Below are 10,752 nucleotides of genomic sequence, written 5' to 3'. Positions count from 1 at the left end.
CAACTCCCAAAGCCCTATGAAAGGCAAAACGGTTGACTAGACTTGAAATGACATATCGACATTTAGGATATCATACCAGAATAGGATATGTACACCTGTAATAATGAATGCACCTTTCAGAGCACTAGTTACATAACAATTACCTTTACAGACTCTTTGAATTTATAAACTATTCACTTACAATGCCATTTCAGACCTCACCTGAAACATCAGCATTTACGTTTAATGCATTCTGGATAACATTTGACTGAAAGAACAATCTGCATAGCAAAAACTACAGTCAAGTGGGCATTTTCCAAAATGGATTTCAAGAAAACAAATTGCCACTCCACAATCATATACCCTTGCAGATATGAAAGTCCTGTCACTATGGCACTTCAGTGTTTGGAAGCATCTGTCAAGGAAAAAAAGGATTTTTCTTTGGAGCACGTTAAGTAAATCCTAAGGTTTGTAATTTTTTATTGAAGAATCAGTAACAACAGCTGTAGGGCACCCTGTAAGTTCTTTAAAAGTTTATGCAGACTTGACGTCAGTGGCAGAACAATTTACAGTATGTAATGAGAGAAATAAACAGATCATGGAGCAGCAGGCACTGGATGTTTTCAGTGCATGTTCTAGCCCCAGAAAACAGAAGAACCATTCGTGTCGCACTGCATTTTGTCACCCTCCCAACACAGACCTGTAAATTTATACAAAAGGCAAGACAATCCCAATCCAATCTAAAAACATCTCAATCATTCAGTCTTTTTCCTTGACCCAACTTATCACTTATCTTCACGGCTCACAGCAGTTTCTCCAGGAAACTCTGTCTTAAATTTTTTATGAGATTGCTCTCCTGGGAAAAGAGACATGCAACGCTCTAAGGATCGTGCAATTTCATCAATTGTCCATCTGTCTTCATGAAGCGCGTGCTCCTCCAGCGTAAAGGGTCCATGTTTGGTTCGGGTCAGCTCCTGTATGCTGGCACAGGTTGAAAGTTCTACAGTACAGGAGAAAGAAGAATTTACAAGAAATGCATGGTCGAATTTAACTTATTTTTCTATACGTAGCCTTCTGCATTGCTCTGCTTAGTTTGAAGTGAACATTCATCACTCATTTACATCTTCGTAAGTCTGAGGCAAGGAATTCCTTTGATTTCAGTAGACCTTCAGTGCAGTAAGAGTTCAAAATCTGACATAAAGTTGTCAGGAAGTTTTCCAGATTTAAATCAGAAAGAAAAATACTGACATAAAATAAAGGCAACACGTTACATATTCACAAGCGACTGTGAGGACCACGTGCTGATTTTCCTCGTACTTAGAGGCCTTAGCATTTTTGTCTTCAAGAAGAATTCTGTGATTCTTATCCCTCTGACACTCTCCAAGATAATATAAACTAAGATATGGAAACATTTGAAATTTAAATGGATCCTCTGATGGGTTAAATACACATAGAACATAATTACATAACAAGGAGTTACCAAAGATAAAAGCAACTGGAGCTGACTCCTCAGTATAAAGGTGTACTAAAATATTCCTGTCCACCCATTCAGAGGGCAGAAGGATTTTTCCTGCATTTCATAGTTTGAAAAAGAGTCAGCAGGGAAGAGATTTTAATCTTGGTGTGTTTTTTAAGTGACTAAACACAATCCGCTATACACAGGAGGCTATAGCAGGAGAATCTTTGACTTCCCTAAGCACAAGCAATAACATTGAAATTCACAGGATACATCGCTTGTTTTTTGGTCTGCAAATGTATCACTTAATAAAAAAATACTGAAATGGTCTATCTGTCCTCCATCATGCAGTTTGATAAATATAGGACGCAAGACAAATAATCCTGTGGGAAAGCAACATCATTCTCAGTACAAGGGAAGGAAAAAGAAAACACTAGAAAAATAATCACAAGTGAAGACGACTTTCCAGCAGACAGGGTTTATTATGTGCATGGTAATGTTCTGTGCAATCTGTTTTCAAAATGCGATGAATAATGTTTAAAAAGGCAGAATCTTTCTTCTGCTTCTTCTCACCCTTAATCTGAGTTAGCTTTAACATATGGAGGAGAGGGGAAAAAAAAGGATTCCCACCTTGCCTTGCATTTTCTTTCTCAGTGCTATTCCTCACTCCATTTTTATCCCCCCAGCCCCCAGAGTTCTTCAGCAATTACTTAGGCTTCATTCCTTCATGCTCCTAATGAACATACTCTAGTACTTAAAAGCAAGTGATAGCAACACAAAGCTGCATAACTGTACCTAAGTTTGGTGGCTGGACACAAAAAAAAAAAAAGGCAAGAGTTTTCTATAAGCAGACACATTACTTCTGAAAACCATCACTTTCTTTATCTCCTCATACCCACCTTTGCCAATGTCACTGACCAGGCTCCTGACATAAAAGCCGCCGCCACATTCGACATCTGGAACGTTAATGGTGACATGGTAAATTGCCAGCAGAATGTGAAATCTGCTTCACATAGAAACCGTGCTCCCAAACAAATGTAAAAATGCACTGAGCAAACAACCCAGTGATAAAATATTTATAGGATGCAACATCAATTATTCAGCCTGTAACATATGTGCGGGTGAGATTGCTAAGCCAGACAGGAGGGAAGGCAAATACAATGGCAACTGAACTAACTCGCTAGAAATTAAGTACTTGCTATGGTCTGTTAAAAATGCTTCAGTTCTATTCATTCCTAAGATTTCAGAAGGTTGTTTCATATTTCTAATGATGAAACCAACTTATTTCAGGTATAACCTAAAATAGCTACCAATGCTTTTAAGATACTGCACTTGGGCAGCTCCAATGAATGCTGCTGACATTTCAGAATTCCCCTTTAACTTCCCCTACTGCCAGTGATCAGCTTCTGGTCACCCAACCAGAAAGTAAGGCCTGAAGTAACACAGCACTGAGATCTGTCACTCAAATCAGCTCACCATATACAATCTGGTCCAATAGAGGATTGCGGGTCAACCAGGTAGTACCTCAATGCAAACGATTATCCAAACCTCAGAGTAGCATAAAACATTTACAACAGGATCTTTGATTTATTAATGTGCTTCTTAATGATGACAGAAGAAAGGGTAAGATCCTGCCAATGCAAACTAGAAAAGCCCTGACAATAGCTGATACTGGACCCCTGTTACACAGGGAGAGATGCCAGCAGCTCTGTGCATCAAGGCAAAAGAATGGGTCAGGTGAAGTAAGCAGACCTGAGAAAGGAGGAGTGAGCTGGAGGTTGCAAAATTATGGACAGATGCAAATAATCTGCTGACCAGTCTCTCAGAATTTTCCCTCACAGAAAGATTACAAATAATCAGCTTAACTTAAACCAAAATACGGTGCTTTTACTGCAAAGTGAAAGTCTTTGCACACAGGCTCACACCAAAATAAGTAGATGAGGGAAACGAACCCATTTCAATATCTTAGTCCCATTCTGATTATAAATAAGCACTAACACACACGCTGGTAGCATCACCCTATGTAATAATCTTTGGCCTTTACCCAGTGTGAACAGTGGTGGCTGGAACTGTTGGAGAGAGAGGCTGTACACTCTTACTGGCCGAGCAGGCTTTGCTTCTACTGCTTCTCCTCTCTTCATTAGAGTTGATAGCCTTTCTCCATCCTTCTTCAAAGCAGAATAGCTGATCAGAGAGAGCACGAAAAACACGTCAGCCGGTTAGAAAAGAACAAGCTTCCCCTCCTGTTAATATTGTACCACAGCAGCATACACTTACTCTTCTAATCCTTTCTGCATGCTCCCACACAAAAACATTAAACCTAGCAAGTACTTCTGAAATCTCTTGGACACAAAATAATCTCATTCACCAGTAGTTATGTACCCTGGAAAACAAGAGATGGTCTTCAAATTACCTCTTGTTGCTCAGATTTAAGAGTTTCATCACTCAGCTTGCAGTTTATAAAAGCAAAGAGTTGCTGTGAGAGGTACAATGCTTGCAGCTGCCTCTAGCATTTCATCACTCAGAAGCCTACCATACATGCTGCTTCAGTGCTGTGTTAGGGTGAGCACTGGGCATTGCTAAGGCAACACCTGTAATTCTGCCTTTTAACTTCACTCAGACCAGGGTCTTCCCTGCACAGCAGCTGCCAGGTTATGTAGCCTTGTTTTGGGGTGTTTAGGACAAAAACTTAATCCATTAATTTCATTCATAATGTTAAATTTTATCCAAAGCTCCCACTTTGGCCCTGACAGAAAGACAGCTATAACAAAATCAAAAATGATTTTGCTCAAATTACTAGAAGGTAATTTGAAAAGGTCACACAAACAGAACACCTACTGAATTACTGACCTTACAAGGCTCACAGTGGAGCCACAGTAACCAAGCCAATGCAAATGCAGAGGAAAGCACATTAGTTTAAATCACCATGAAAGCCATCTGTCACAAGCTAAGCACTTACTGCCAGTTACCATGGCTCACCTGACTAGATGAAAATTGTAAAGCTAAGGAAGTTTAAATCACTAACAATTTATTCCTATTCTAAGTATTCAGAAAACTGATTTGAAGACATTTAAGGAACTTCCAAGCTGATGTTAGTAAGCCTATTCTGTAGCTAAAGTTAAATTCTTGAGGCTTTCTCTTCTAAATGGAAGACAGGACAGAATCCACCCCAGTCCTGTAAGAGTTGCTTAAGACTGCTACTCTACTTTATCAACAAAACAGACTCCAGGTTGCCTTTTGAACTGGATGTTCAAAGCAGCATGACCGACAGTTGCAAATGTTAAACCTGTAAGTCTACATTGCCTCTACCTCCTTGCCAAAATGTCTCTACGTCATTTCTGCCATAATCAAGTCCTGTTGGCAAGTCCCAACAGCTGAGAGTTCAGAATGTTGCAGAACTTACAGTGGAGGAACCTGCATTATGTCCCCTGTGAACTTCTGCAGCACATTCTCAAGGTCTCTTTTTGTTACTTGGTCTGTCAAAAGAAAAGAAAAAAAAAAAAAAGAGTTAACAATGGCTATTCATATTGCACTAATGGAACCAATCATGTTTTACAAAGAGATAAAAAGTGGTACCTCTTGCCTGAATTTAGATTGGATGAACAATGCTAAAGAAAGATAAACAGAATGTAGGTAGGAGTGTAAATTAGCACGACAAGATGGAACAAACGGTCCAGGGTGATTAAGACAGTCTGGATGCATTCAGAAGGGCAGAAATCCCTACATACATAGTTCTGCTATGCAATTTCTCTCTACCAGGACTAACAACTGATTTTTCTTGGGAACTACACAAAAATTACAAATCTTGTGCTATTCTAAACCTTGCTAAGAGCCTGAGAAGAATAAAATGCTCATCTGGCCTTGGCAACTTCTCTTTAAGAGTGCCTAAGCACAAGGAAAAAATACAACAGGTTACTGGAGAACAAAAGCATTGCACTTCTTTTTCCCAGCAAAGAAAAAGACTGCATCTGGAACAACACATTGAATTCCTCTATCAAACATCTAACTTGTAGATTCTCACAAAGGTATTGTTATATATAAGTAAGTCAGCTGTACTGAAGATATCCTGTAAGAGAAAGCAACGACTTTTAGAAATTTGTTCTCTCAATGGTACACATATACACCTGCCCCACCTTTATTAGAAGGCTACAATTGAAGTAAAGTAGCTGCTTGCATCGGTCCTCCAAAACGCTATTCAGTAGAGATGACATAAAACCCTAATTTGTTTAGGAAGTATTTGTACTTTTGTACATTGCTTTTGTACATGAGATCTGTAATAAAAATGCACTTCAGTAACTATTTAGTCCTCTGCCTCATAAGTTATATTTTGTTAGTATCACCCTAAGCCAACAGCACCCTAGCATATATAAATGAAATTAACTTGTTCTGGAGAAGAGCTGCACTTGTAAGGACTTTGCAGTCCTTACAAAACTGATGTCCTTTATGCTGAAAATAAGAAGGAAGAGGTTTCTTTCACACAAAGTTTTGAAGATGTTAATACAGCACCTCCTTTCCACAATGCACATTTTGCAGCCTTGGGAGCACCTGCTGTCCCTAAGCAGCACCACTGTCTCCAGAAGTGTTTTTAACAGCAAGGCACACAGGGGATAGGCCGGGGATGCTGAGAGAGAACAACATGCAACAGAACATGGAGCAGAAATTACAGAATTGCTTGCACATTAAGTCTGGATCTTCTTCCGAAGGGCCATCAGTTCAATCTGATTGCACTACTGTAGTTTAGCAATGTATCACAAGACAGTCATAGAGAAAAGTTAGCTTGACTCAACTTGATGCCCGTGATCCTGTCAGCCTTCTTGCAAACTCCACATTGTTTTAGGCTAGACTTTAGTATTTAACATCTAAGGAAAAAGAAATCCCCATGTGAGGAATGATGTATAAAGCCATTTACAAAGCTGTGCAGTGTGTTATCAAACTAAATATTTACAGATGAGTTTGTTGAGATATAGAATAAGTCATGTTTGTTTTCTGTGATACACCACAGCTCAAGGTGGTCAGAATTCAACTCTGAAAATGTATTGTTTTTATTTTTTCTATTCCAGTATGCATTGCCTTTGTGCTAAGGGCTGTGCTGGATTCTTGCTCTTCCCTACAGCAAGCTGGTAGAATTTTTACCCAGCAACATGTGACTCAGCCCTCTGTTAAGCATGGAATATAAGCACATCCATAAAGAATGAATAGTTTCCACAGTTCCCAAAGTTTCTCTCCTGTGTGACTTCCTTTCTCTACTCTCTGAGACCAAGGGTTATAGAGGTTTTTCCAATACTTACCTGGCACAGATCCCAGTCATTCCTGCTACCAAGAATAAGCTCACCCTCCCCACTACCCTGATTGGAAATGTTAAACATCCTCATCTGCCATATCCCAGAACACAAGATTTGCTAGAAGCTGGATTGAAGTAGCAGCAATCTGCCCTTTCAGAGGAGGTTAAGGGACTGTTGCCCTGATTCAGGACTAAGTTTGTCCCATGGGACAACTGCATCCCATCCCCAGGAGTAATGACAGCCCTCGCTTCAAACAAAACAACTACAGATGCTCTGTGTGAGCACTATTTGAAAGACATTTAATTCATCACTATTTTCTAAATTTCTTCCTAAACCTCTTACACCAACAGTGGGGTTACATGCCGTCTGCACAGACTGTTTCTTCCACTGGAACATCCCCTGTAATTCTATCAGCACCCAAAACTTCTCCAATATCCTAAAAACATCCAGAATGCTTTGGCTCCTAAAACAAAAGTTTTCAAGAACAGCAGTGCTTTTGAGTGCTGATGACTACATAAATGTTGTCCTGTTGTAAACACATAGAAAGCTGTAGAAGTTACCAAACCAAGAGGTGCCACAGCCTCAAGAAGTCCCCTCTGCAGTGCGATCACACCCTGTGCTTGCTAACAAGCCCTACTGAAGAAGAACACAAGGCCAGAAGAATTAGCCACAACTGTCCAAGGAAACTACAGCAGCTGGCCTCAGTTCAATCTGGCAGCAACTAATTGCAAACAGACAAGCAGAATGCTGAAAAGACAGCATTTTAAAGTTTGAGTAGCATAATCAGCAGAAACATGGAGAAAACCCTGAGGAGTTCCGTTCCCCAAATCTGAATATAGTCTGTGAGCAGCTGGGAGGAAGCAAGTTTCAGAATGAACGTTCCTGTTTGTAGTTACAGAAAGGCTGCAAACACTAGAGTTTCTAAGAAAGTAACAGAGAAAGACTAAACCCTTGCTGCTTCCAAAGTCAGCAACTGAGAGCCTGGGAGCAGCATGAAGCCTTAAGTAAATCTCATGTGATAATACAAGCTAAAAAAGCAAACAAAAATTATCAGAAGTCTAGAAGAGATTAAACCCATGCTTAATCTCTAACACATTCTTCACTGTGATCAACTTAGCACACAACAGTTAGCTATTCAAAGTGCTGCCTAGAATCACCTTGAGGACTACAATCTGACACTTTATCATGGGAGGCAACTTTCTTCAGGCACTTTATTCTTTGGGTCCAGCAGAGTCATTCCAGAGGAGGTTTACACATCCTGCAGGCTGTTTTACTGCCCTCTCCTGCTCCAGGTCCCAGCCCTGCATTCTGCTGGCACTGCAGAGTCTGCATTCTCTAGCAGATGCTCAGCATCTCCCAGGATCCATCTGGATGTCAAGAAATGCTGAAAATTGTCTCAAATGTCTTTTGTGTATGCTCCTGGAGTAGCAATTAAAATCAGGGTTGAGTGAGTCACCCAGAAAGCCAAGCTGCATTGAGAAAGCACTGGAGAAATACCTGCTTTATTTGAAGGTAAGGAAGGAAGGAAAGATAAAATACGTAGGTAGCATGGAGAAAAGGGAGTGCACATGTTCTTTAATCTTTCTTTAGGAAGAATTAGAATCTGATTTGAATAAGGAATGCAACAGACCAATTTCATAAGCATTCCTTCCTACAAAAGGAAGCCATGTCCCAAATCCAGTACTGTATTGTCCCACCAGTGCCAATACTTTTTGTGAAAGCATATTTTGAGCTTCTCTGTGGGACTGATAGCTTTTTTTTTTTTAATTGACAATGGGGGCTTAATCTACTTGAAAAGTTAATCCACAGTTTCTTTGCGAACATTTTACAACAAATACTCATTGCAGCAGAGCTACAGCATCCCACTTTGAGAGTTAGAAAATACCAGGGAAGCATTTACCAGTCATCACAAAATTTTGCAATTAGAAATTCTCAATACCATGCTGGCATTCAGTTCTTTAGAAGCTCAGAAAGAAATTCAGTCCTGAGACAAAAGCAAGTGATCCAACATCTCTAAATAGCACTGCCTAGCAAATAATGCAATTTGGATTGATTCATAGGGTTTAAGTTGGACAACAAAATCATGCTTGTACGCCTTGTGTAAAAAGAAAGACAACAGAAGAAAGGAGATTGGGGTTGAGGAATGGAATACAAGCCACCTTTTTCATCATGTTTATGTATTCCTTATGTATTCTATTCCTCAACCCTTAAACCCTTGCTCTGTGGGTCAGAAAATCTCATATACTGAAGTTGCTAGGACATAGACTGCAAACAAGAGCAAGATTTGGTAGGTAAACATATGTAGAGGGAAGCTTATGCCATCCTGCCATCCTCATTTTATGTCACAAAGTCTGTAGTTAAACAGACATCTTGGAGGGAAGATCTGGGTACTTTATTCTTCTACTGGCTGTGAAGGGCCTTACTCAAAGAGGACTCACAAGACTACACACTGAAAGAGGAAAGTTTTACTGGACACAGCATGCTATTTGTCAGCCTGCTCAAGATTTAAAATGACAGTCTTGCTCAATTCTATTTTCTCCCTCTTAATCTACAGCCTGTACTGTTCTCTTTCCACTCAACAGAAACATACACTCACACCGGACACAACTGCATGAAGCTGGACTGAAGTAGATGAGCACTGAAGTTGAAGATGAAATAATCTTAGTTTGATTTCACATTTAAATTTAATTCACAGAGCCCCAAACATCTCTTCCACTCTTCTATGACATAGTCAGTTTATGCCTTCAAATAACATCAAGCATATCGATTCGTTTGTCATTACCATAAGGCTTTTCTTCAGTTACTTTTCCTGTAGCATCTAATGTATCAGTAGCTCTGCCCAGTAGTCCAACAGCAGTGTACTTCTGGGAAGGAAAAAAAAAAAAAAAAAAGACGATCAGATTTCAACTTTTCTTTGGTGTTTTTTTTCTTTTTTCTTTTTGTTTTTTTTTAAATGCCTGCAAAACAGTAAATACTTCAGATGAGGCCAGAAAGAATTATATCTTTGGGTAAGCAAAAGTAAAGATGAGAGGGAACTCAAAAGAAATTAAACACGGCATTACGTAGGCCTATGACTTTTTAGAAAGCCAAGGAAGAAGCAAGTGATCTGATTTCTACCTACAAATACATCATAAAGAAAGTTATAGCACTAAAATCCAAAGTCTCCATAAAGTTTCCTATGTCACTATTTAAGCAAGCCAAGAAGAGTACCTTTCATGCACAGTGCTTCTGTTCTTTCACAATTTTGTTTGTTTCTAAGGTACACAGAGAACTTTTCTACTGAAAGCAAAACACCACTTCCAAGGTTCCAAGTCACAGCATTACAACAGTTCAGCTGAAGATGTAGTGATACGCAACAGCCTAAAGCTAAAGGAGCTATGAACACCTGGAATACGGTAAGGACATTGTGCCTAGCACATGGAGACTAAGGCCACTGACAGACATCTCTGTTTGTCATCGCTTCACACAATATTTCAATTTCAGGGCTTTTTCTTAAGCCTAAAGATTTATCTTGAATGCGTATTTGTAACTTCCAAGCACTGAACCTGTTCCCAGGCCAGCAGCTCTAGTCCATATTGCCATGTTTTCCCCACAAGTACTGCCAGGCAGAACCTGAAGAAGCTGGCTGAAGGTTTCCGAGGAAGAGCTGCCCCATGGCTTTCACAGGGCAGCTGACCCGCAGAGACTCACTTGCCCTATATCAAGCATTTCCATGGTCCAGGGGGAAAAAAAATAAAAAAATTAAAAAAAAATAAAAAAAATACAAGGTGTTCCACCAGCCTAACTCCCAGGAAGGAGGCTTCAACTAACTTTACCACAGTTGAGCTAGTAAGAATTTGAACTAAGTCATAAAAAGACACCTTCCAGAACCTGGTTGGCCAAATTCTACTGGAACATCCAGACAGGTAGAAGTACTAACATACCACAATTTAATGCAATTCATCCTTTTACATATCCCTGCAAAGAACCAACAAGTTCAAGCAATAATAGTGATTTATATTCCTACACACCTACAGAATGGGACTACTAAGACAT

General features: G+C 39.7%; 1 protein-coding gene across 1 annotated transcript; it reads right to left on the bottom strand.

Annotated features, from left to right (window-relative positions):
• Positions 1 to 204: 204 nt before the first annotated feature.
• TRUB1 (TruB pseudouridine synthase family member 1) lies at positions 205 to 10,453 on the bottom strand. Its single transcript, XM_019617835.2, has 6 exons — positions 10,408 to 10,453; positions 9,500 to 9,581; positions 4,839 to 4,911; positions 3,480 to 3,619; positions 2,335 to 2,391; positions 205 to 979 (listed from the first exon to the last, which is right to left on the bottom strand). The coding sequence occupies exons 1-6, from the start codon at positions 10,429 to 10,431 to the stop codon at positions 765 to 767; spliced, it is 591 nt and encodes a 196-aa protein (XP_019473380.1). The 5' UTR covers positions 10,432 to 10,453; the 3' UTR covers positions 205 to 764.
• Between the last annotated feature and the right edge of the window lie 299 nt (positions 10,454 to 10,752).

Source organism: Meleagris gallopavo, chromosome 8, assembly GCF_000146605.3.
Source record: "Meleagris gallopavo isolate NT-WF06-2002-E0010 breed Aviagen turkey brand Nicholas breeding stock chromosome 8, Turkey_5.1, whole genome shotgun sequence".
NCBI lineage: Eukaryota > Metazoa > Chordata > Aves > Galliformes > Phasianidae > Meleagris > Meleagris gallopavo.
Note: the sequence above shows the minus strand (reverse complement) of the source record. Positions and strands in the feature narration are given on the sequence as shown.

Bases quoted from the DNA above. Each gene is read 5' to 3' on its own strand.
- TRUB1 (XM_019617835.2), bottom strand. From the start codon at position 10,431: ATGGAAATGCTTGATATAGGGCAA. The intron at 3,620-4,838 runs GTAAGTTCTGCA...CTCTCTGATCAG, and splicing joins ATAATGCAGGTTCCTCCACT to CTATTCTGCTTTGAAGAAGG. The intron at 980-2,334 runs GTGGGTATGAGG...CCTGTACTGTAG, and splicing joins GGTCAGTGACATTGGCAAAG to AACTTTCAACCTGTGCCAGC.